Source organism: Chenopodium album, chromosome 13, assembly GCF_948465745.1.
Source record: "Chenopodium album chromosome 13, dcCheAlbu1.1, whole genome shotgun sequence".
In the NCBI taxonomy this organism is placed as follows: Eukaryota; Viridiplantae; Streptophyta; class Magnoliopsida; order Caryophyllales; family Amaranthaceae; genus Chenopodium; species Chenopodium album.
Window position 1 is genome coordinate 53411074 of NC_137846.1, and position 26516 is coordinate 53437589.

Here is a 26516-nt window from a genome sequence, read left to right on the forward strand (position 1 = left end):
ATGTCCCGAACTTTACATCTGCTTTCAGAGTTTTTCCCCCCAAAATTTAGTAAAAACGGGGAACATTTCAACAATATTAAAAACATAATAAAGTGTTAAAATATGACATATTAATACTAGATTTTAGGACTTTTTATTGTCAAAAACTACCTAATAAAACTAAGATTTTGTGAGAAAATACCTAAAAAAAACATGTTGTAATAAATTACATAATAAAAGGTAAAATGTTGTAAAAAAACTATCTAACAAAAGGTAAAATGTTATAAAATACTACTTATACCAAATTTCCATCGTTAATCGACTTCAAAACACTCTCGAACCCACCGCTAATTCCTCCAATTTATTGTAAATGTATCACTCGTCTTATTCAACCGTTTTTTATTTAAAAAAATACAACCAATTTATATATACAATCAAAATATATATATATATATATATATATGAGAAGGACTTTAAAATGAGAAGGATGAGAAGGAATCCTAACCATTCAAATTATTAATCCAACGGCCATGCAAAACTTGGAAACATGCCCAACAAAAAATTAAAAACTGACCAAGATGAGATTGAAAAGCCCGATTATTTGTTGCTACCTTAATTTGTTTATGGACAACTCTAGTTGCTGCTTACTTCTTCCATGGACACAACTCCATCACTTTCATATTTTTCACTCCTCAAATCTCCCACTTCTTTTCAAAGCTTTGAATATGACTTTTGGTGATTTATCAATAATCCTAATTTTAAAATTGCAAAGTTTAATTTCTTGCTCTTGGTTCTTATTCTAATCTGGAAAAAGTTCTCGAACAATGTCGTCAACGACCCCAAAACAAGGAGGTATAGAGTAAAACATATTATTGGGATATTCTTTTTTAAGTGGTTGTATTATTTTAGCAGATGCTATGTAATTCACAATTGTAATTAATTAGTATTCTTTGTTGCTAAATTTCGCGTATCTAGTTGAGAAGGATGCACATTTAGCTAAATACTTGCAAGAACAGAGGATGAGGGAGAGAATAGAAGAGACTCTTAGGTGAATGAATAAAAAGGAGTAAATATTATGCATATTTTGAAGTAAATTTTTGCATAATTAGTAGTAAAATCATGCACAATTAATATCAGTTTTCTTTCGATTGAACACACATGTAGACATGTAGTAGCATCTAAAGGTAAACAGAGGATGAGGAAGAGAGATCAAGAAGTAGACCATCTTAGGTGAATGAATAAGTGGAATACATATTATGCATAGTTAGAAGTAAAATTATGTATATTTTGTTCAAAAGTTATGCACATCGAATATGACTAAAAAATATTTGCACATTCAGCTAAAAAAATATGCACATTTAGGACGAAAATTATGCACATAAAATCCTTCTCATCCTTCCCATTTTAAGGAACTTCTCATTTGACCATATATATATATATATATATATATATATATATATATATATATATATATATATTTCTCATTCTTCTCATTTCTTAATATGTTATTTCTCTCTTTCCATACATCCTACTCAAAATATTTTACCGTTTATCTTTTTGTCATATATATCGATAAGTGATATATCGACCTAAATAAAAGGAAATGAATAGAGAAAATACTATACTTTAATTTTGGATGATTTAAATATCAAGAATGCTAAGCTAGAGTGAATATGAAATCTTACTTGTCAAAGTTGGAGCCAAATGCAATATATTCCGACCATCAGAAAAATCCTTAAGATATTTTGTCCAGCCCTCCTTATCTAATCTTGACATTATAAATTCAGCCACTTCTTGACAATCATTCAGTATAGCAAGAAACAAAGTTCTGTGCTCGGGCTTGTAATAATCTAGTAGTTCACTAATATCATCATCTTCATCAAGTAGTGACAATATGTATGATGCAAGTTTTTCATTTTTGTTGCTTATGGCAATGTGCAAAGGTCCTTCCTCCGCTTTATTCTTTACAAACCATGGCAATTGACTAGTCGCGTACACATCCCAATTAGGAAATTCTTCTTTGTAAGCTTCTACAAGGAGCTTTACTATTTGGTTTGTTGCCTCATTATTGGTGGTACTTGCAGCATCATGAAAAGGGTTGTTCCATTTATTGTAATCTATTTCCTTTAGAAGCTTAACAAATGTACTTCTCCATTTGCTCTCTAAAATGTATTGAAAGAGCCATACTTCACCGTTTTTAACCCAATTGCGTAAAATCGTAATCCCCCCTTTGTCTATTTCGTTAAGTAACTCCGGATGCCCTTCAACCAATCTTGTAAAAAACTCTTCTGTTTTTCAAAAAAAATAATATTATTATTCAAAATAGTCACACATAAATCGAGACATGTGTCTTAGCACATAAAATGAGATAGTTTTGGTAATTTTCTTCACAAATGCTAGAAATTAAAATTTAATGGTTTCTACATTATGAAGAGGTGGTAATATTTAATGTTTTGTGTTTTTATAGATGGTAATCTAAATTAAACAAAAAGGGTGGTAAATAAAAAAAGCTATCTTTTAAGAGTGATACGTAAAATATAATTTATCAATATACTTTTTAATATTTTCTCCATTTAAAAAATTCATCACTTTAACACAAATGTAATTTCAATCAGCAGAAGTAATTTACTGCAATAAAAAGTGAGTGAGAGAGAGAGAGAGAGAGAGAGAGAGAGAGAGAGAGAGGGGTATACTCACGTTTACAAAAGGGTGCAATATGCAACACATTCTTGTGATAACTATTAAGAAGGTGAGCCCAACCTTGGTTTTCTATTATCTCCAAAATCTTCTCAGCGACTTGATGACATCCCTTCTCGACAGCCAAGAATAAAAGATTTTTCCGAATCTTAATTACGGTATTTGCATCTAATGACAAAATATAAATTGCAAACTTTTCAAACTGACGGTTAATAGCCAGGGACAATGGCGTATCTCCGTCATTGTCTACCACTAACCAAGGATGCACATCAATGTTGGATGGTTCTTCTTTGTATGTATTTATGAGCAATTTTGCTATTTCAATAGCAACTTCTTCATTCGACGTATACTCGGCTAGATTGTGTAGAAGGTTATCACCATAATTGTTTGTTGAAAAGAACATGTCGACAAAAACACTCTTAGGGATAATATCATGGCATTTTAGAAGTCTTTTAAATGGCCATGTTTTATTACCATACCTTACCCAGTGATAGAACACCGAAAATCCATCCTCATCAATTTGTTTGATTAGGTCTAGATCTCTTTCAAGCAACCGTTGAAAGATTTCATCTGCTTCTTCTGCATCATCAAGAAATGCTTTTCATGAGATATACATGTCATATATATATGCGCTCCGTATACACTAGAAACTAGCTAGTGCGTGGTTCCTACAGGCACCTGTACCGTGTATTGTACAGACGTTTCTCAAAGGAAGAACATATAATACAAATGTAAAGAACATACAGGTATAGTGAAAAGAACATACTATTAAATTATAATGAACATATACCTAAAGTAAAAAAAACATGTTTGCATCAAAAAATAGTGAAAAGAACATATGTCCATGTTCTTTAATTGTCAGTGTAATGTACTTTTATTTGTGATATATTGTTCATTTCTTATTGCGAAATGTTATTTGAATTTTGTCTTTAAATTATAGTGGGTATATATAAATAATGTTCATTACTTAATATTATCATGTTCTTTATTAATTAATATTACAGATGTTTATTAGATATAAATAAAAAAAAAACATAAAATTAGATGTTCTTTACAAAACTGTTATATGTTTTTTTTTACAAAATAGTTACATGTTCTTTCTGCGTTTTTTGTCTGTATCAAGCATGATACCACCACATGTACCTTAAAATTTTCAGAAACTAATAGAAGTAGTTACTTAGTTTGTTTGTAGAGTATAAAACTAAGAATTTCTAGTTTTAAAAAGAACTTAAAAAATCTATACCAATTACTTGCATCTGTTTCTCTCTCCTCTCATCCTCTTTCTTTCTTGCATCTCTTTCTCTCTCCTCTTATTTTTGTTCTCTTTCTTCTGTCATCCTTTTTCTCTCATGCCTTTTCTTTGTTTGATTTTTATTGAACATGGACAAGTTTTAGCTTGAATTTAAAGTTCTTATAGTCAAATACGACCATAAATTAGGTCTCCACATTTATGATTTATCAATGGTATCTATATTTTATGATTTTATTTTTTATTTAATTAATTTTTTTTACATTTTTTGCTGGTTTAATGGGGGATTTTTGTTCATAAAACAATCTCAACAACAATGTCATTTTTAAGTATTTGGTTAAGGAAGAATTATCACCTGGGTGTTTTGCAATATCGTGGTGGCAGGTAGCAAAGTGATTTAGGTTTAATGACTGATGTTTTTCGGACTGTGCAATCGGAAAAGACAACCGCTCATATTTTTTTTCTTTTCTTTTCGAGCCCAATTAGTTTGATCCATAAAAACGTAATAAATTTTTCGCGATCTTGTTTGTGGATTAGGTGATCACCTACACTACTTTTGGTCATTACCTAAGACGTCTTTTAAAATAAAAATAGATTTTCAAATACTTCAATTATGTATTCTTTATAAAAGTAAGTGTACTTATTATTATACATTCATTATAGCACATTTTGGCCTAATAATAAAGGAAATATTGACCAATCATAACATGCCATGTTAACATGTTATGAATGGTGCTTTTTTAGGAATGACGTCACTGTAATGTCGTTGGAGGTATAGAATTTGAGGGAGAGTTGCGAGAGGGGGTGGTTTTAATAGGCGATTTTAGGTTATGTGGATTATGGGGTTTTGTGCGTTTGTGGTGGGTCGTGCAAGGTGGAGAAGGGGTGGGCCCGTGGGGGTGCAGAGTACAGTGTATGAAAAGGAGCAATGCAACTTGGTGGTGGTTGTTGGTGATTAGAGATGTTTGTAAGTGGGTGCTAATAGACTGTTCTTAAATGTTATTGGTTATTTTTTTAAAAAATACTTGGTCAAGCTTCTTTTTTATTTTTGTTCTATTTTTAGTTCTTATTCTTGTTTCCAAAAAATAATTTCTGATTTTCAAAAAATTTATTTTTATTTTCATAATTATTTTATTAAAATCACTTTTTGATAAATTAGAATAATAAGATTAGATTAAAAAAATAAAACATTATTCTTCATTTTACCATGTCACAGGCATGAACAACCCAACTGTAGTTGATTATAAGACCGGATGTTTGATATGGTGGAGGCTTAAAATTCAAAACAACGGTGGTTGACAAGGGTGCGGTTTCCATCAGTTTTCTGGGGGATTTCGTGGATTTTGTGAGGGTGGTGTTAAATTATTTGGCACTCGGAAATCGGAATGTGTACATAAAGAAGAATGCAATGTGTTAAATTGTGAGATTTAAAAGAAGGAATGAAACATGGGAGTTACCTGAGCTATTCAAAACGTGTATCGCAATAAACGGAGATGAGCCCTCATATCCGGTGCAAGAAATAGAAAAGGGGGACCTTAATATCTCCAACGCTAATTTGGTTAGCTTATTATAGATAGCATCGAAAATTATGTAGGAGCCGCGGTTATCAGGCGTATTGCAAATACACTCCATATCAATTTTCAATATCTCCAACGCACATTCCTCGTGATTATTTCCAATAGCCACGTAGCAAGGGGTATCGCCTTCGGTATTCTGCTGTAACCAAGGTCGTTGTGTAATATCAGATGGTAATGATGGCAAAGATCTATACACATCTAGGAATATCTTTGTTATCTTTACATTGCCAGGGTTGGCTGCTACATGTAGAGGGTTTCCGTTGTTTGGTTCGCGTGGTTGGAGGAGGAGTTGTTGCGTGTTTTCCACAGGTAAAATCTGAATAGCCTTTTTTATAAACTCTTCTTTGTTATTGTACGCTGCCATGTGAAAGATATTCCCGTGACGGCGATCAGCTTCATCGCTGCTGCTTTTGGGGTGATAACTCATGTAGTATTCCACAGGTTTATTGGATTTAACACATTTTTTAAGAAACTTTACACTTCCATTCAGTGCTGCTTCTCTCAGATCCTCATCCATCTTTTCTGATGATGAGGCCATGTTTTGATGAAATTATGAAGCTTTTGAATTTTGAGTTTTTTGTTTTGTGTTTTGCTCGTCTCTTGAAAATGGTATGGTAGCAACTTAACTTCTTCCCCATTATCTAGTCATGTACCAATATTCATCATGCTAACCATGTTTAAAAAGGAAAAAAATATTTAAGATGTAATCATGTCTAGTCTCATTCTAACTACTAGTTAATGATCAAATAATCAAATAACAACTTGCATTGGATAGGAAAGTAAACATACCACTTGCAGAGATAATATATACTTTTAATATGACTAAAGTCTTTGCGTAGGAAAGTAAACTCAAATAGTCCTTTCGTTTCGCTAGATACAAGTATACAACACTTGTCTAAAACGATTATTGTGGTTAGTCACACGGTATAGTTCACATTGGTCATCCAGCTGTTTTGAGTAATCTTAAATTGTCGTACAGTTGATTTCCATCACTTGCATTTGTAAATCTCTAAACATTAAAGAAAGAAATGTTCATCCGATTAACCTTATTATGTCCATAATTGTAACTTAATTTCATTACATGACTAATATCAATCAATTAAAAAAAAAAAAAAAAAAAGGTACTCAGTGACAAATTATTCATCGCATTTAATGAACTTTCCTTTCATGAATATTCATTTTGTGCAACTATTATTAAAACAAAGTACATAATAGGTGCAATTATGATTAATTTGCTCATCTTAAACTACATAGTGTTCCTTCACTCTGACCCTTATCTAGCGCTCATCGTATCAAGCTTGTAATTGTTTTTAAATTTTAATTGACAATTTTTAGCAGTAATATAGTAACCACGATCAATAATTAATCAATAATCAAAACTTCTTCCGCGCATATCGGCACATGATCGATCACTAATAAATACCATCACCTGGTTACTAAAAGTCTAAACAATTGCGTGTTAATAATGTCTTAGTAAGGTTACATAGGCTACTATTCCGTTCTGATTTTACAAATTAAACTTACAATGCAGATTACATATTGTAGCTAATCTATGTGATCATATGGGTGCGTGAGTCGGGCTGAATTTCAAGCCAAGGGTCCATTTGGACCTATTCCAGGCAGTTAAGCGCAATTTCTAATTGGACATTCTTATTAATATTATTTTAGCCATTACATTTTTATTGTCTCCAAAGCACATTCAATTTCTAATTAATCAAAATGACAATAAGATTAGCAAAATAAATCCTGTAAACATTTCAAAAAAAAAAAGAAAAAAAAAAATTAAAGGATGAAGCCAACATTAAATGTGTGGAGAATAAATCTTTTGATTTTTTTATATCACTTAGTTTTTATCAATCAATTCTTCATAAAATAAATGTCATTTTTTTTTCAATAATATTAAAAAATAAAAATAAATAAATAAATAAATAAATAAAAACATATATCAAGTGGTATATTGAAAATAGTCCCAAGCCACACAATTGAAAGACCAATTACTCATATAAAAAGGACAAACATAATATAAATAACAACGCAATTACTTAAGCTTATGATTATACAAATCATACTTAAAACTTAACAGCCCACTCGATCTGATCTCATAGTGGCTTATTGGTAGGTACGAAATACACTCATATAATAGAGATTAGAGAATTATAACATAATATTAAGGTGCACCGATCATAAACACAGATCCAAGCTCCACTTTTGCTAGTTGATTTCGGCCAGCTCTAAAGTTTACGGACTTCAGTATGGTGAGTATTGCTCCAAACACTAGCATGAGATCAACTAATTAGAGCGATAAGGGAAATACAAATTACAAAATACACTAATGTACTCGAACATATGACCAATTATATATGTATTTACGTTACCTGTTTTTTCATGTAAATACCAATGGAATCCAAGAACTTTCCTTGCCTTCCAAAAAAGCCAACAATAGGATCACTTAGTGCAAGTGGAGTTGAGAAGCTACAAACATTCTGGCAGTTCTTTGCTAGTCCATAAGGTCCATATCCTCCAGCACATAAATTGGTGTGAATCCTCAACGAGGTGATACGACGCTCGTAACCACTGCCTTTGTGCTCTCCATGGGTTCCGCTTATTTGTGTTATATACTCATTAGGCCTTAGTACAATCTACGTACATACAAAATGTTTCAAATTATAAACTTGGTCAGAAATAAAAATAATCCGTTTTTGCCCCGAGCTAACAAAATGTATTATGTTAGGAACTTAGGATTGATGATATATGTGAATTAATATGTGATAACATGAACTAATAACATAATTGATAGTAATACCTTGGAAGTTTTGCCGCCTTGCCCACCGACGGTTTTAGTGGTGTTACACCCACTTCCGTCGATGATAACGAATCCGATTCCGTCAACAATGTTTGCGTGCCTTATAATGACCTCTCTTATGCTGTCACATTCATCAAGCATCACGGACCAGTTTGTTGCACATTGAGAACCGTATGGTCCGTATTTTTCAACAATTTGGTTCTATACGAAATTAATATATAAATAAAAAAATAAATGAAGGATCGAATTATATGCCATGATAATGAGGAAATTATATACTTCGTATAAAGTAATTAAAACTATAATAAAAGAAATAATTTCATACCATTGCCATTTCTTGAGCCATTTTCTTGGATAATATAAGAGGCTTGAAGTTGTGAACAAGTTTTGGTTAATTGCGTTGCGTTGGATACGGTAAAGAATACCAAATAGGTTATATATATACTACTCTCGATAATGGGGTTGGCATCTAATTATAACTTTGAGATATAAAGATCGATTCTTTTTTTTCTGTATTTTTGTTATTTTTTTATTGAAAAGATCGATTCTTAATATGGGCAAAAGTATTCGATTAGTGTAAGAACACATTTTCATTTAACACACTTCCGTAAACATAATTACTACTCCATAGGTATTAACCACACATAAATTATTGTCAAAAAAAGTAAAATGTCAAAAATATATTTTGAATATCATTAGGCTATTAATTAGCCTCCTATAAATTGCTAATCTTCTATGCATAGAAAGCATTTATAAAAACTATTCCGTAAATTTTAATTAATCATTTTTAACCCTCCACATTATGTACTTTAATTTTACTGTAACCTTATTTCATTTTGTTTACTTACTAATTCCCAAATGCAATAAAAAAATTGTCAGGGCACTTTTAACATATTGATAGAATCATAGAATCTATCAGAGATTATAATGTTATATTTTCCCTTCCTCCACTGCGTAAAGAGTAGGCAGAATCTAATTCCAACAAAGTGTGTGCACGGAAAATCACATTATTTCTCATATAATATACCTCTTTTTTAAAATTATTACATGTACATCCCTCTACTGTATTTAGAGCTGTCAATTTGAGTATTCAAGTCGGGTTTGGATCGGGTAAAATTAGGTCTCGGGTTAAATCAAGGTCAGGTTATGTCGGATCAATCTAGCTTTAGATCAAGTTCAGGTTCAGGTCGGGTCAACTTAAGTTCAAGTTATAACGGGCCGTTCACCTTTTCGGATATAGGTCGAGTTCAATTCGAGTTAAAATCATATCAAGGTTAATTTCAGGTTCGGGTTGTGTTGAGGCGGGTTTGGATGGGTTAACAAGATGGTACACTCGGGTTCGGGTTAGTGTTGAGTAAGGTGTTTTTGTGACTCTTATCCCCGCTAAGAAGACTTAGAGTAGCCCTTGTATTACCCACCTTAGAGAGGAAGGTTCACGTTCAAAGGATTTCGCCGGCGAAACAAGTGGTCTAAGGACTAAGCCTAATGCCGCCGTCGTCATAGGTCATTGGTAATTTTGACTGTGATGAAACGGTAAAGTTAAGGTTAGGGTTTCATGGGTCCTTGCGGTGGAGGGCTAGGCTTAACGCCGCCGTCAGGAGTGGTTTGTGACGGAAACGGTGAAGTTAGGGTTAGGGTTTTGAGGTTCTTTGCTATTATGGTTTCGGAATTTGTGTCCGAAAGGTGCTCTCTGATTTGGTCTTCCTACCTAAGTATGTATTTTCTTCTTGTTATTCAGAGTTTGCTTTATGTTTTAAAGTTATGTATGGTTTTATTTAGCCTTTCTTGGTTGTTGTCCTGTAATTCTGGTTGTTTTGGCTATAGTTTATTGGATGGTTGTGTGCGGAGGGAGTTTGGATCCCTTGTTAAGATATTTGGTTTTGTTGTAGTGTTTAGAGAGTTAACATGGGTTATCGTTGTTTGGGAAACGAACAAGAAGTTGATCATGGCTAGGGTGAAGTGTGTGTTATGGTGGAATGATTATAGTTTTCATTTTGCTCCCTTCTTTGTAATGATCATTGTAATCATTACTCTTGAAATTTTTTATCTGAAGCAGGCGCCCAAACTTTGTTTTGGGGTTTCTCGAGCCTCGACGCTGTCAAAGCTTTCTTGCCAACAAGAACAGCTTATGAATAAAAGGTCACATGTCCAAGTGATCGTTTGATGGCCTTGTTTGTTGATAAGTTGATCCCACTAAGTAAGGTTGAACTAGCCATGATTGAACAGTTTCGGTACTCTTTGCTCTCTTTGTGTATTGAAGTAGGTATCCGCTCTTGGGACTATAAAGAGGTCTTAATTCGCAACATGTCCGGCCAACCCCAGTTATGTTTTATGGTTTTTAGTGTCGAAAGTTGTAAAGGCTTAAATGTTAAAAGCCATGTAGTGGTAAGTTTTTATTTTGTATGTTGTAAACTCTGATTTATTAATATAATTTGCTTTTGTAAAAAAAAAAAAAAAAAAAAAAAAGCATTTCCAACTCAAAAGGCAGCATTAGTTGATGTGTTAGGAAAAAATTATGTGGCACCTTTGAAAATCGCCAATGTTGTTATTAACATTTACAGATCAAAAGGCAACATCTTTGGAATAAATGCAAGGATAGGACTGAATCAACATACATCAACACCCTAGTTGATGAATATATCATATATGCTCATCTGATGTGAAATATATTGAGCACTATCACACCATATAACGACAAGGTAAATTATTATTGATGACTAAGTAATAATCTTGGCTAAACTTTTTACATTTTAAGCCCACCGTAAGCAAATCGAGCTCAAGTTGAATATCGGTTGGGCTTGTTTTAACCGTATTAACCTTACATCACATGATTCACAAGTCATAACTTTTAAATTTCGGGAAAACTCCTCAAGTTATTGGAGTGTATGTCATAACTTCAACCTTTGTACAAGCTAGCAGATCCTAAAATTTGGAGATCACGCTATCTCCACGATCTAATTAAACCCCGATTAATTGTGGCAATACTGGCAATTATAATGTAGAAATTTGCAATTATGGAGATTGAGCATGCAATTGTTGCGCCAGATTGTCATTATTGAGACGGGATGGTAAAGGGGAAGGGGAAAGAAGAAAGGGTAACTAAGTAATTTTCCTAATATAATAAAATATGTATAGTTTAGTCAATGGAATGGATGGTATAGATTTAAAACTAAAATATAATGGTTGTGATCAAATTATAATAATGGGGTTGATCAAATTATTATAATGGCGACATTATCATTGCAAAATTATCCTATTGATTTTTATAATAATAATTATTAGAAAATTTTGAATTTTAACAACATAAAAAATTGAAAAAAAAAAAAACAAAAAAATGGTTTTAGGGTTATTTTTAAGTGTTAAAACCATTTTCGTGTTATTTTGTGGTGTTAAAATTCAAAATGGATGTTTCAGTTCAACTAAAAAACAAGATCTTAGTCTTTATGTTCATTCGTTTTACGCTTGATGTTCAACAAATGTACATTGAGCACCTTTTTTTTTTCTTTTTTTTTTTTTTTTTTTTTTTTTGAGGGGAATGCACATTGAGTAGTTTGCATACACCTCTACCATCAAATTTATGAAATCTGACCCAATCCAACCCTAACCCAAAAGGAAATTAAATTTATAGACCGAATACTAAGCTCCAAATGTGGCACACACTCCATACTTTGGACTAGGGGTGTGCATAAATGGATCTGGACCGAAAAACCGACCAGGACCAGACCGAAATTGGACTGGACCAGACCGAGGGATTCCGGGTCAGTCTTCAGTCCTCACAAATTGGCGATCCCAACTTCTGATACGGTCCGGGTAAAAACCGGAATGGACCGAAAAGTGTATTTTTGTAATATTTTGGGTAAAAATATTAAATTTAATGTTGATTTTTCTAAAAAATTTAGGTACAAAACTTGTAATTTATAAATTCTAGTTGCAAAATAGGAAAGAACACAAACAAAAACAAGACGTTATAAATGTATGTATATAATAAGATACTAAAATGCAAAAAAAAAAATATATATATATATATATATATATATATATATATATATATATATATATATATATATATATATATTCCATTCCGGTCCAAAACCGAAACGGACCGAAATAAACAGGTCCGGACCGGTTGATTACGGTTCGGTCCCGGTCCCCAAAAAAAGTCGATTCCGGGTTCCGATCCGGTTTTGCACCGATACACGGCCCTACTTTGGACGCACCAAATAAACTAGATAGCTTCACATTTAATGGATAATTCATCAATTCAATCAATCTATCACTATCCAATGGAATACGTGTACAGATGCATAAATTGATTAAATTTTACACTATATATTTCATTTTCGCACTACATTCATTCATATGCTCTACATCCATGATCTAAATGGCAGGCATGAAGAATTATGGACCACTAGAATATATTCAAAGTGATGATCTAAATGTGTATATATACACATCCTCTTCATTCATTACAAATCACAGCATTCACTTAGTTACTACAACTTATTAGTAATTTCCAAGCTTCTTCGATCACCTCGCTCTCAACAAAATGGCTCAAGAAATCGCCCAGGTTCGGAGTTAGTTCCTTTTTTTTCTATTTCTCTATGCATAAATAAGTTTAATCCATTACTTCGAGCTGAGCTCCAATTATTTGATTATTATTCATGTACGTTGACATTAAGTTTATTTTTAACAGAAGCGTATGATTGAACAATACGGACCTTATGGTTCACAATGCCCCGAAAACTACAGCTTTAAACTACAAGAAGGTGAGAGCATCAAGGAAGTGATTGTAAGGCACGGGTTCATTGTCGATGCCATTGGGTTCGTCGTAGCTAAGCCATGTGGTGGTACCTACACCAAGATGTTTGGTGGCACTTGTGGAAATGAGTCCAAGGTTAGTAATTAATACACGTACAATATATATACGAGCAAATTAATAACGTATGAAAATTTTACAGTAGTCATTTATAATGGTTAATGATTATATAGTTCATAATTGATATATTTTTCCCTAGTAATTAATTATATTACTTAATTTTGGTACGGAGTATAAAATAGTATTATCAATATTTTTTTGATTTATCAAATACGTAGTATATATTTTCATTTATGTAATTTTTATTCTTATTTTATAATTACTCGAAAAATATTTATTTTATATTGGATTAATATTTTTAAAAATTAAGTTTACACGGTAAATATTATATGATTAATTGTGGCCATTTTATAACGTGAAAAAATAAACCGATCATATTGTATATCATTAAAATAATACCGTTGTAAAATCATCGAATATCTTATTGTGTTAATTTTTTTTAGTTCTTGCTTCTAACATTTTTTTCCCTTAATTCCACTTTCATACATAAATGAATATAGATTGTGCTCAAGTGTGGTGAAAAGATAACTCGAATTAGCGGCACCTATGGTAACTACATATACCAAGGTGGTCAATGCTTGATTGGCACAATGAAGATCCACACCAACTTATGTCCAAATGGATACGGACCATTCGGACAAGGAAAGGGTATTGAATGCACCGCAAAGGATTTCTCTTCTCCATGTACACTCGATGGCCCTATTGTCGGAGTTTTTGGAAGGCACCACAACTATCTCGAGTCTGTTGGAATTTTCGTCGAGAAAAAGGTGAGACATAATTGATAGAGTATAAAACATATTTCTGGGCCTTAACCATCAGCTTAAAAATGATTATATATTTGTAAAAAGTTAATAATACCAAGATTTTTTTTTTTAATTTAGATTTTGCTATAAAAATTTTGTTCACACCTAATAATGCTTGAATTGGTTTCCATGGCAAATTGATCAGCTTCAGGACTGCTCATGCGCTTGAAGTGTTTGGCTACCGCGATAGCCTCCATCTTTGGCGATTATGCTGTGGGATTTTCTTTGTTTCCAATAAGCCACATATCATGTTTACTACTCATCAAAGTGGCCTCTCAAGTGTGATTTGTAGCCATTAATCAACTTGAGTGATTGTTGTATCAGTCTTTTTAATATATTATATTAACAAGCCTTGATATATCAATACTTGATCTCTTAACCCTTTAGTGCATAATTAAAAGTTTCACATATATTTTTATGTAACTTAAGTAATGACCTCATAACACATGAATTGAAGATAATAAGAAGATAATGACCTGGAACAAAATAAATATAAATAAATAACTAATTATGGCCTAGACCATATATGCAAACATACATTAACAATTCAGTTGACTATTTATGTTGTACAGTGTTTATAATATTTTTAAAAACTTAAAACTAAATTGAGAAACAATAGCTCATAGATTAAAATCCGCTGATCCTCATTTGTAATTTGTATTTTTCTAGTGGATTATCAGCACCCAAAAAATTTAATTGTTAAAAACTAAACTAACTTGAAAAAGTTTATCAGAACAGAAATTGAATCATACCAACGTATACTTGAACGATGGATTGTGACCCACTACCCTTAACCAAATTTTATCCATTACATGCCCTATTGGTAACTCAGTTTTAGTTATCTACTTGAACATCTAAAAATATAAGGTCATAAACAAAAATGTTAAAGGTAAAAATTAAACATTATAGAGGATTTTTAGTCAAACTTATAGAATAAAAAATAAATAAAAAGATCTATTCCAAGACCCATTTTTAAGGGGTAATTGAAATTTTAAATTTTGCAACCTACTAGACGGCCCAGTCCAAACCGATTTTTTAATACCCTAAAAATTACAACAAATGTTGTAGGTTTGGGACTATGTGAGAGAAGGGAAATCCCGGAATAATTACCGTTTACGTAGTAAGATATTTCGAAATTACAAATTTTTATATGTGATTGGCCATACTATGTGGTCTTATTATTCGGTCAGGGATTTTTCATTCGATTAGAAGTTACTCGGTCATCATTTTGGTATGTGTCAATTTGCTCACGGTGTGATTGGCCACACTAAAAAAGCGTTGTTTTAATTTAAATAGGGTAATGCTGTATGTAGCCCTAAGCATTAAATATACTTTTGAAAATTGTATAAAACTAGGAATTCATGACACTAAAAAACACGCGCAAATCAGTGTAATTAGTGTTTATATTTTTTTATTTCCTAAACTATACGATTTTTTAGTGTAAATTTAATGCTTATATATAGCTAGGGGTGTTCATAAATTGGTCCGGACCGAAAAAATGGACCGGACCTACCCCGGACCGGAACAAACCGAATTAATCGGTTCGGTCTTCATGTCTAGAAATGTATTTTTTCAGTCTTCGGTCCGATCCGGTCCAAAACCCTAAAAAAACCGGTTTTGGATCGGACCGATTTTTTTAAAAAAAATATGCGTGAAACCTTAAATAATGGTTAAAATTATTCTTAATAAGCTTTAAAAACTTTAAATTTATGAGCTTTTTTGAACTAAATATACAAAAAAAAAAAAAAGACGTTAAAGTGTAGATTTTCCTTTACTTTTTTCGACTTTTCCATATAATTATTAAAAAATTCTTAAATCGGTCCAAAGCAGTCCAGTTTGAGTTTTGGACCGATTCTTTCGTTCCGGTCCGGGTTTGTACCTAGCTTAATCGATCCGGTTTTCGGCTCTTAAAATTCTAATTTTCGGTCTGATCCGATTTTAGACCAATGAACAGCCTTATATATATAGCCCTAAGGGTTATGTATACCATTTTCCATTTAAATAAGTGGAGCTCAAAAAAATCTTTGAATTAGTCTCATAAATGATATCCGGCCCGATCTGTTCATAAATAATCTTTTGATTTCGAGTTGGTGGTCAATAACAATTCATGCCAAATCAAATCATATAATTTCATTTACTAATCAAGTTTGAATTCGATAATTTGTGTCAAAAAAAAGAATTCGATAATCGCATATCATTATATCTCAATTAAAGTATTAATTTATTTCAAAAAAAAAAATTATTAATTAATTACACGTCAAAAAAAGTATTAATTATTTAAATACTCCCCGATCAAACACGTCGGTTACCTTTCTCTCCACGCATAATCCTTGCTCTCCAAGCAAATAAAAAAACACACACAAAAAAAAAAAAGCCTGGTTCAAAGTCAAAATCTATCTCTTCCTATAAATAACACAACTCTCACCCTAAAAAAATACACTCTTAGCGCTTTCAACGTTCACATCTTTTTATCCCTTCAATTTTTTTTATCCCATTTCTCCCTCAAAAAACCCAAAAAAACTAACCCTAGAGAAATTCGATTCTTTGAAAATCAAAATGAGAAGAGAAGGGCGTCCACATGGAATGGTCCGTACATACCATATACTACCATCACCATTGAACCCGAGACCCGCCTCTCGAATCGTAAACCCGGTTAATACACCCCCTACTGCCGGCCTTTTCGCCAAGGTCACTAACAAGCCTACCAACCACTCTAAATTCACCGGAAAATGTGAAAAATTGCGGTGTGCCGGGTGCCATCTACACCCGTCTTGGAAGTCTAAGGTTAAGTCTAAGGGTGCTTTAAAACTTAAAAACGCTGATGCTGAGCTGGATTACCGCCAGGTTACTTTTTGCGTTATGGGTTCGAATAAATTACGTGATAATGGTTATTCTGCTTCGGGTATTCTTGATGAATTGAATATTCATTATCATCATAATCATGATAATTATTATGATCATGATGACGTGGATGATGGTGATGATGAGAAGGTAGGGATAAGAGAGCTTTTGCTTGAAACGGCCTTGACTCATCATGATGTTAATGATGATGTTCATATTCATGATGTTGTTGATAATGATGATGATGTTATGGTGGATAAAGATGATGATGATGATGTTATTATACATGCGGGTGTAACGGATGATGGGGATGATGGGTACATGGGATTTTATGATGTTGCATATGTGCTTAATCATGTGGATGAAGATGAGGATGAAGGTTGGTTGATTGTTGGAGATGATAAGATTTGATTATGTTAATTATTTTTTAATTAACTTATTGTAATTACTCATTCTCCTATATTCCCTTCTTTGAAGGGGAAAACAAAAAAAAAACAAAAAAAAAATATGTCTATATTTTATGAGATTAGATATATCATTTAGTTTGTTTTATATTCTATAATAAACAATAATATTGAAGAAAATAATTTATATTTGATTTGGTTGCTTTCATTGATTTGGTGGTTGTAATTAAGGTCAACACGTGAGGAATTGGTAATGTTATATTTAATGAAATAATGTTACACAGAATTGGCTATGGAATTTAAGATAGAGACAGCTGGGTGATTTGTTGTGTTACGTTACAATCTTATAATAAGTATATTGATTTTGAAAAGGCCACTATTACTTAGTTGGGTAATGCCTATGCGGCCCTTTAGGCCTGCATATAAACATTTAATATACTTTCCTTTTTGGTATTAAGGGCGTATTCGGCAAAATATAGCTGTGAAGGTAACTGTTAATTGTGAAGGTAGATGTTAGTTGTGTAGGTAGCTTTTAGCTGTCAATAAGGTGTAGCTGTGAAGATAGATAATTGAGGTTGACTAGCTATTACATATAAAGATCAATATTTTACATTTAAACTATAGATTAAATTTTCAACAGCTATCTCAAAAACTACCTTTACTTTCAAAAGCTACCATTTCTAACTTTTCATAAAAGTTACCTCCACCACTAAAAGCTACCTTAACCACTACTATGCTAAACACTCACATTTTTTTGTTAAGTAGTGGTTTGACTAAGTCAAACCACTAAAAGCTACCTAAAAGGTACTCAAACACTAGCACCGAACACGCCCTAATTTGGAAATTTATCGACAATTCACGAGTAAATCGGTGTAATAAATGTTTATTTATTGTCTTTTCTTTCCATTTTTTTGCTTCTTATATGCAACCCTTAAGGCTGCATATATCTTTTTTCTACTTAGTTTACCAAGTCAATCAATATAATTATTATCAATATGGAAGTTTTTGTGATTATGAATATTATACTTTTAAAGCCCGTTCAGCATTAGCTTTTAAGGTAGATGTTAGATTTTAGACCTATTCATCAAAACACTACCTTAAAATAATATTAGTGTTTGGTGAATTAGTGTTTTAAGTAGCTGTTATAGGTAGAGGTAGCTTTTAAGTAGCCGTTTTTGAAAGCTAAAAAAGATAGCTTTTGAAATTGTAAAGCAGCGTTCAACCCTTTTTTTTATGTTTTATTTTTTTATTTTCTAATGAACTTTTTTTTTTCCTTTTCTTTTTGACTCAGTATTATTTATTTCGGTCAACCATAATATCAAATTTTTCTATTCCATATCTTTTTTTTTTCCTTTCACTATGTATTTTTTTTTCTATCTTATTTTTTAAATTAATTATTTATTAGCAATATATGTTAGAGCAACTTCAATGGTTGTAGCTAGGGACTTGCTTGCAATTTCAATAATTCCCTAGCTGCTAGCTTGACCATTGGAGCTAGAAAATTCAATTAGTTTGGCTAAGCAAATTAGCCAAGCTAATTTGCTTGAAAATTAAACTTGCCAAAATAAAATGCTCATTGCACCAATTAAGTTCTTTCCATTTATTTTGTATCCAACAACTACTACTAAGCTAATAGCTAGCCATTGGAGTAAAAAGCAGCTAAAATGATAATTAGCTTAAAAGGTTATGTGGCATGGCAAGCTAATTGTCAAATTAGCTTGCCATTGAAGTTGCTCTTATACCATACTTCCTCCGCTCTTTTATTATTGCACCACTTGCCTTTTTAAGAAGTTTCACAAATATTGCACCATTTCTTCTTTGGGAAAAAAAGTATTTGTGTTCACACTACAAATACCCAACATACCCTTGCTTTTTCACACTTTTAATTTATCAATATGTCATATGGGCAATTTTATATTTTTACCTTTCTCTCTCTTACTTTTTTCCACTACCAAAATATTTGAACCCAACTCCTATGGTGCAATAATAAAAAAACGGGGGAAGTATAATATTTGAAATTATCAAACAGATGATACATAACATGTCACACTAATAATAATAATAATAATAATAATAATAATAATAATAATAATAATAATAATAATAATAATAATAATAATAGCTGTATTTATAGTTTCAATCGCTACTTTTACCAAACACTCATAGTATGAACTGCTACCTTGACAGCTAACCTCTAACAGCTACTACTTGACAGCTCACAACTACCTTTCTAGCTCACAATTACTCAAAAGCTAATAGCCAACAGCTACGCCTAGTTTTGCCGAACAGACCCTTAATTTAATAAACTACAGAGTAATTAATTAAGACTTCCTCCATAGAGAGTTGAGAAGTGCTGATCTGATCCCATAATTGCGTTTGATATTGTTGTTGTTGATAATCCTTTGTACTCGATCAAGACTCGATTATAATGCCTGATGGATGTACTTTGTACGCAATATCTCAGATCGTATAACAATTCGAAAATGTATATACCATAACCAGTAGCGGAAACAGAGCACTAACTGGTTCAGCGCGCAGCAGCGATTTTATCACAGGGACCAGGTTAATTTTTCGGATTAAGATAGTCCACTTTTCATGTAACTGTCACTCGATCATGGCCATGCTTCCCTTCCCTTAATAACTTCCAAGGAATCCTGTAGACCCATAATCCATAGTAAGATTTAGTTCGCTCATCCCAGTGGCAGTGCAATAAATCATGGTTGATATAACGAGCTGCTATCAGGCTTCCACAAACGTCTGCAATGTACTAGCCTGCACAACACTAGCCTGCAGTGTACTAACAAACGAAGTTCCCTCTGCTGATTTCATCTCTGAAGAATGGTTATTGCCTTGCTTCTGAAGAATAGAATTCACTTCAAACTGTGACAGGTCCAGTAAGAGTCAGAGTCTGAGAGCCTTGAATGTACTCGTAATCTCATATATCCAAGTCATCTTTGAAATTAATCTTTCTTAAATTTTACCAGCAAGGTTTTGGATACGTACTGAGTATTTAGTACACCTGGAGGCTGGAGGAGAAGATATCCTTTCCATCGAATGGAGCCAGGTTAAGTTTGTCGCAAGTCTGCTGGAGTTGGATGGTTTCCTAGCAACAGGGCTATTCATTTAGCTGCATCTACCAAAGTTACTATTCCCAGCTCCTGTGTAATAAGATGAGGCTTTGCAGGGTTTTCATCATCAGGGATCTTAATACAACTCGTAAATTTTGAATAAACTTCACCCCTTTTGTGGAATATACTTAGCAAACACATAAATACACAATAAACATTTAATGCTCCAAATTAGAGACAAAAATCATACTGGAAGTTGAGCTGATTTATATACTGAGCTTCGAAAACCAGTTATAACACAAATTGCATCACATCCAATTTGAAATTCTCAAGTTTTGGCAAGAGTGAGTTGATATTAACTCTACCGCTCATTCTAGATAAACTAATCAACTAATAATAAAAGGTACAAGTGGCAGTGACTAGAAATAAAGGAGGATACTTTTGTTGCTCTAATGCTAAAATATACAATTCTCATTCAATACTGAAATTATGCCCAGATTCTCAGATCTTTTTGGTACTCAGAATATCACACTGAAGTTTTGCTGAAAAGATAAGCAGAAAGTTTAGCTTTAGGAAAAAAAAAAAAATCCACCTTTTATCTTCTTTCCTTGTTCTACGAAAATGATACGAAGGAAACATTAGGATGCTATACCATCCAGAATCAATAAATCCTTCTAGTGAATGTCAATTCATGAAATTCTCCTTATCCTAAAGCATCTTTTAGCATAAGCTATAATTCATGTACGTGTGTCTCCTAAAGAGTCGTTATAGCATAAACTATCTCAATCAGCTTTCTCATATAAGACAAGGAACTACTTCTTAGGAAACCCACAGGACTTGACTGCTCGGTAGAAAATACTTGTAAAAATCGCATAATTTATAGAGATGGGCTACAGATTACAGTACAAGTTCATACATAAGGTTCTGTCAATCTAATGCAAAGTATAAAACAGAAAATAGTAAGATAAAGCTTATCTGGATGTAAGGTGAATCCACATAACTAAGTCACCATACCAGGGAAATAATTCAACTTCATTGCAAATTGTTAACACCAGTTAGTTGCTCTCCAAGATTGCAACATTGACCATATCAAGTATACTCAAATAAAGTTGGAGTAGAGTGATGGAAACAACACTCAGTTCTGAAATCATATACGAGTAGACAATAAGATTATTTAAACCAGCTATGGCCAAACAGTACAGCAGAACAAATAGAATATGGATGTACAGTACAGTAACAAAATATCAGCACATGAATCAAAAAAGAGATACCATAGTTACAAAGTAATATAACCTTGATCACAGTATACATTGAAATACAAGTGCAACACAGGCTGCTAGCCTACTTCAGTTGCTAGTATTATTTTACATAATCTGATAGCTTCCATCAGTTCACTCGTCACTTGGCTTATTTGACCACTGACCAGCTGGTAGTTTAGCTATTTATATTCTTTTAGCAAGTTGGTAGTTTTAGGCTTTTAGCCATTTATAAGGGATAATGACCAGCTTTTTGGAAACCCAAAAAATAACATGAAGAAGTTGCTTCAACCAGCTTGAAAAGTTAGCTTTTTAGCAAACTAGACAGACTAAGATAGTCATATCTAGTGTATATTTTCATATTTTGGCTGATTGACCACATAAATATGCTAATTAATAATCTGGCAAAAGGTCAGTAAATAAGCAATGCCATCAACCACAAGGTCAGATGTTCGGATCTCACGTACCCCTATCTCACACCTATTAGGCCATCTTTTTGTACTAAAGGGGTCTAATAGGAGAGCTTATTCTGAAGTACTGTGTTTTCTTAGAAGCAACAACATTGAGCAAAATAGTGAAGAGATAGCACAGGTAACATCAAACTCTTCATACCCAAAGGAAATACAAGGCAACTCCAAGACAAAGGATTATTGGCAATTCCCCAGATTAGAAGTGGAAGCCATTATTACAAGACATGCCAACACACACACACACACACACACACACACACACACACACATAATTATACATTATTAAAGCCTAAAGGCCATTACAACACAAAGAAGACATTAGAGGATTACCAGGGCCAAACAGATTATTTGGTTCATTGATCGAGTGCAGGAACCATATTTTTTTGGTCAATCAGTCGTCAGAAGTCCGAGCTTTCCACGCTACTGTCACTTGAACAAGACCAAATTTTCCCTTAATGTCTTTCACAGTTTTACCATCCAACTGAGGAGGAAATTCAGCTGTCCCCTTGGCAATTTCTTTATTAGAACTAACAAAAATGTTAGCTTCAGTTATAAGGGATCCCGTAGTAGGCACACTGATCACAGCTCTCGACAATGGGATGGGTTTACCAGGGTTCACCTTCACAAACTCCTTGCTTGGCTTGTTAAACAGAGTACTTTGGTATTTAGCTTGCTCATCACCAGTGGAAAAAATATAGTTGCTATAATGAGCAACCAGGCTTCCATACACTTCAGCTGGGTTTTTACCATCCCCATTGATAAGCACAACTTCCACATTAGCCTGCACTGCATCACGAAACGGGGTGTAGTACACTGTTGCAGACCCACTTCTGCCATTCACAACATTAGATAGACGCTTGTCATAGTAATCATCATTGCTGAGTTGACAAATATCCCATGAGAACAAGTCATTGCTTACTTCAACATCTGAAGTAGGGTTACTGCCTCGCTTCTTGAGATCAAGACTCACTTTAAAGTATTGACTAACCGATGTGCAGCGATAGGGCCCAGTGAGAGTCAGAGCCTCATTAGTTTTAATGGACTCGTAAGCAGTCCTCTGTCGGTTGTAGAGATGGAGAGTACCTAAGCCATCATCAACTTGAATTGTTCCATAGATTTCACCAGCAATGTTGTTGATATGAACAGAGAACACCTGGAGAAGAGGTAACCCTTTTCCCTGAATGGAGGTACCTGAATTAGCTGCGGCAGGAATTCCCATGAGTTGCAATTTACGAGTTGGATAGTTTCCTTTCAAGACAGCGATACACTTGGCTGCATCTGCTGAAGTGACTATTCCCAACTCCTTTGTCCTTGTAAGGATATTAGGCTGATTAGTCTCTTTATCTCGAGGTAGGCGGAAGTAAATGGCGAATTGGTCCTCACGTAGTAACATGTCTGAAAGATCGCCCCAATTCTTAATCAGAGGCTCCATCCAAGTCTCATCGAATTTAATATCTTTTAGTCCCTGCATCACTGGGGCGAAAGTATCAGACAGCTTCTGAAATCTAACTGTCTCTGATATCATAACAGCTAAAGCACGCAATGAGGACTTCCTGGTTTTGCTGTCTGTGGTTAAAGCAAGGTCAATGATGGTTTGTTTGAGTGTGCTGTAGCCCACCTTCTCAAGATTCTCTAGCTTACCAAGGTTATCATAGTTCTCACCAAAGCCAAGAGATACAGAATGAGGAATTAACTTTAATTTGGCAGTGTCCCACTTAAACTCAAGCCAGTTGGTAGCTCCATCCATCCGATAGCCAATAATGTATAGGTCATGCCGTCTTATTTTCACAGTCAGAACTCGTTCTATTTGCTTAGCATCTTTTGCTCGTAATTCAATGTCCATATATTGTGCTTCTTTCATTGTTGGAGGTGGATGCGGAAGGACAGGACGACCATGGGAAAACCTATTTGGATCCTTTGCCCAGTCTCGTACTTGTTGGATGAATGTCATGTAATTGTCAGTTGATATGTTGAATTTGATCATCCTTGTCAAGCCCCTGTAAGAAGGAAGTTTATGGAGATTTTACAATAACAAAAAGTTTTTACCCATAAATACACCAAAATAGTAAGCTTTTCACAAAAGTTAATATCAAAGAAAAACAGTATCTTTTGATCTCAGTCACATTTGGTTCAGATAAAGATAAGGAAAGGAGAAGTAAATTTAAGAACAATTGAAAACACATTTATACATTGTTCTACCAAATCAGAAATTTCAGTTCCAAACAATAAAAGTAAAGGTACAAGTTCTCAAAACTTTCCTTCATCTTCTTCCCTATTACCTTATTGAAGAGGTTTATAAAAAGGATAAAAGAATACTCCCACATAAAGCCGGTCATGAGGTCATCTAGTTATTATATTGGTTGTGTGTGTGAATCACAAGCATGCATAAGCTTTTTCAACAGCTTAACAGCATTACCGGATGTTACATTCAGCAGCAATGTGAACTGAACAGATGTCATCCAACTTGTTTTTCTCATCTTCTCATGAAATATTTAGGCAGGTGTTTCAAGGTGGCTCAATACTCAAAAGCCTAGGTATTTCGGAAATGAGTAGCCATCTATATGACAAGGTGAGTGAATTTTACTCTTTAACTAAATAGTAATGCAAAATCAAGCCTAAACCCAGATGTCCAAACATGATTTCACACGTTACTCAAACTTCATGTACTGGCAGCACCCTTGTCGGAGCTCAACAGTCTGACATGGGCTTGGACACCTTGGCATCTTATAAGAAATGGTCCAGTTTGAGACACGGACACTTCTGTCAACACTAGTAGGCTTTCATCACACCTAACCAAGGCTTAAAGCATACTTTTTACAAACCTGGCTCAATTGTCAGGCATAAAATCTACACAGTTACCTTAAAAAAAAGTTGAATTTTAAAGTTTCTGCCACCATTTTCTGATGTTTACAGAAGGGCTCAGTGCCACATGAATGACAGGCGCTGAGACCCTTGCGATAGGTGTTGAGAAAGAGAAACAGTGAGGTTAATTTGTAAAAATAAATGAAAAGGTTTTTTTTTAGCAATTTTACTTTGACATTTAGCGAATCAAAGAAGAATCCAACAATTTGATAGAACAGATCAGCATTTCTAGCTATGTTCATGATTTTTTTTTTATTTTATTTTATTTTTTTTTATATTTTTTTATTTGATGGGGTATGTTCATGATTTTGGAGGGAAAGAAATTCAATTATCAATACTTACAAGATGAAGATAAGACCAACATGCACTTCCTAGCCAAATTTATGTGTTCTACTAGATTCTTAGAAAAGGTTTGGTTGCTATGAAGTAAACTGCTCGCAAATTTAACTGTGCTTAGGCTCCAGGAATCCAGGTGATCTGGTTTTAGGAAGGTGGTGTCAGGATTTGGAAGAGTTTGAGATCTAATTGAGTTTTTTGTATCTCTCGTTTTTAGATTCAAAGATTTACTGGCCAGATAAGCAAAAGCCTGTTAGATTGGGTTGATAACCGGATCCCAATCCACAAGAAAACCCAACCACTTGGATGGGTAAACACTAAAAAGGTAAAATTATCCAGAAGGAAGCCACGACAATGACCCTACTATGAAATTGAGGTGATAAGAATTGAACCCCAAAACCTCATGGTTGGGATTCATGAGGTGGGAGCTCAACCATTTAGCTACCACTCAATTATTCTTTGGGGTTGCAACAATACCTTAAATGATTACGTATTTACATAGTATATTCTTATAATCGTATTTGATAAATCGTAGAAGAATTTGAACTGATTCAGGGGAAAAAGATTGAAAAATAATGCTTCTGGGACGAATGAATTTTCCTCAGTAATCAACATATATAGAGGATAGCAAACAAGAAACAATCAAAACTAAACCATCACAATGTCATATGTCTCATACACATACCAAGGTAAGGATCAGCCAATCACCCCAGATTCCCAGAGGCCCACTACTTTGGCTTTGCAGCTACACTTTGCTAACACCCCATTAACTCATACAGTCATGGCAATCAACAACTTTGAAACAAGTGGCCACGATAGACATGGTAATGGAGATCAGTGGTAGCCAAATAGCAATGTTTGTTCTGCATCACACTAAAATTATATATTCATTGCAATGTAAATAAATAAATAGAAGGGATTACATACCTTTAGTAGCAGAGCAGCTTCAAGAGTTGGTTTTCCTCTGGTCTCTAACCCAGGTCTTTCCACACATGCAGTAGATAAACCACTGCCCTTGTTTTATAGGCCAAGTATTTCCACACGTGCAGAAATAAACCAAGTATGGATACCCCCCCCCCCCTCCTCTTTCTGATTCACAACAGTAAAAGATCATAAACTAGTATAATCAAATTATTCCCTTTGCCCCACAGTACTCCAAATGTTAAAAATTGCAAGTCACAGATTATAAAAACTAAAAAAAAAATGTAGGACATGAGAGCAAATTATTGCATTTTTATTCATAAACAAGTAAACACTTAAAATTATACCTACAAGTTTTATGCATGAATATAATT

At 33.5% G+C, this 26516-nt stretch overlaps 4 protein-coding genes across 8 annotated transcripts; 2 read left to right on the forward strand and 2 right to left on the reverse strand.

Annotated features, from left to right (window-relative positions):
- Window positions 1-7484: 7484 nt before the first annotated feature.
- LOC145574969 (protein GOS9-like) lies at window positions 7485-8786 on the reverse strand. Its single transcript, XM_081632872.1, has 4 exons — window positions 8631-8786; window positions 8306-8506; window positions 7878-8141; window positions 7485-7776 (listed from the first exon to the last, which is right to left on the reverse strand). The coding sequence occupies exons 1-4, from the start codon at window positions 8649-8651 to the stop codon at window positions 7750-7752; spliced, it is 513 nt and encodes a 170-aa protein (XP_081488998.1). The 5' UTR covers window positions 8652-8786; the 3' UTR covers window positions 7485-7749.
- A 3966-nt stretch (window positions 8787-12752) lies between these two features.
- LOC145574971 (protein GOS9-like) lies at window positions 12753-14348 on the forward strand. Its single transcript, XM_081632874.1, has 4 exons — window positions 12753-12872; window positions 12999-13199; window positions 13682-13948; window positions 14130-14348. Exons 1-4 carry the CDS (start codon window positions 12852-12854, stop codon window positions 14151-14153), a joined length of 513 nt encoding a protein of 170 aa, XP_081489000.1. The 5' UTR covers window positions 12753-12851; the 3' UTR covers window positions 14154-14348.
- A 119-nt stretch (window positions 14349-14467) lies between these two features.
- LOC145574970 (uncharacterized) lies at window positions 14468-17441 on the forward strand. Its single transcript, XM_081632873.1, has one exon. The coding sequence runs from the start codon at window positions 16541-16543 to the stop codon at window positions 17234-17236; it is 696 nt and encodes a 231-aa protein (XP_081488999.1). The 5' UTR covers window positions 14468-16540; the 3' UTR covers window positions 17237-17441.
- A 1850-nt stretch (window positions 17442-19291) lies between these two features.
- LOC145574972 (60 kDa jasmonate-induced protein-like) lies at window positions 19292-26301 on the reverse strand. 5 transcript variants are annotated; one of them, XR_014098231.1, is made up of 5 exons: window positions 26149-26301; window positions 22354-24020; window positions 21312-21438; window positions 20233-20387; window positions 19292-20109 (listed from the first exon to the last, which is right to left on the reverse strand). XR_014098231.1 is itself a non-coding variant. In XM_081632875.1 (2 exons), exon 2 carries the CDS (start codon window positions 24005-24007, stop codon window positions 22415-22417), a length of 1593 nt encoding a protein of 530 aa, XP_081489001.1. In that variant the 5' UTR covers window positions 24008-24020; window positions 26149-26301; the 3' UTR covers window positions 22137-22414. The 5 variants fall into 5 exon arrangements, 1 of the variants encoding a protein (XP_081489001.1); XR_014098232.1 differs by lacking the exon at window positions 21312-21438; XR_014098229.1 differs by having other exon boundaries at window positions 20233-21438.
- Between the last annotated feature and the right edge of the window lie 215 nt (window positions 26302-26516).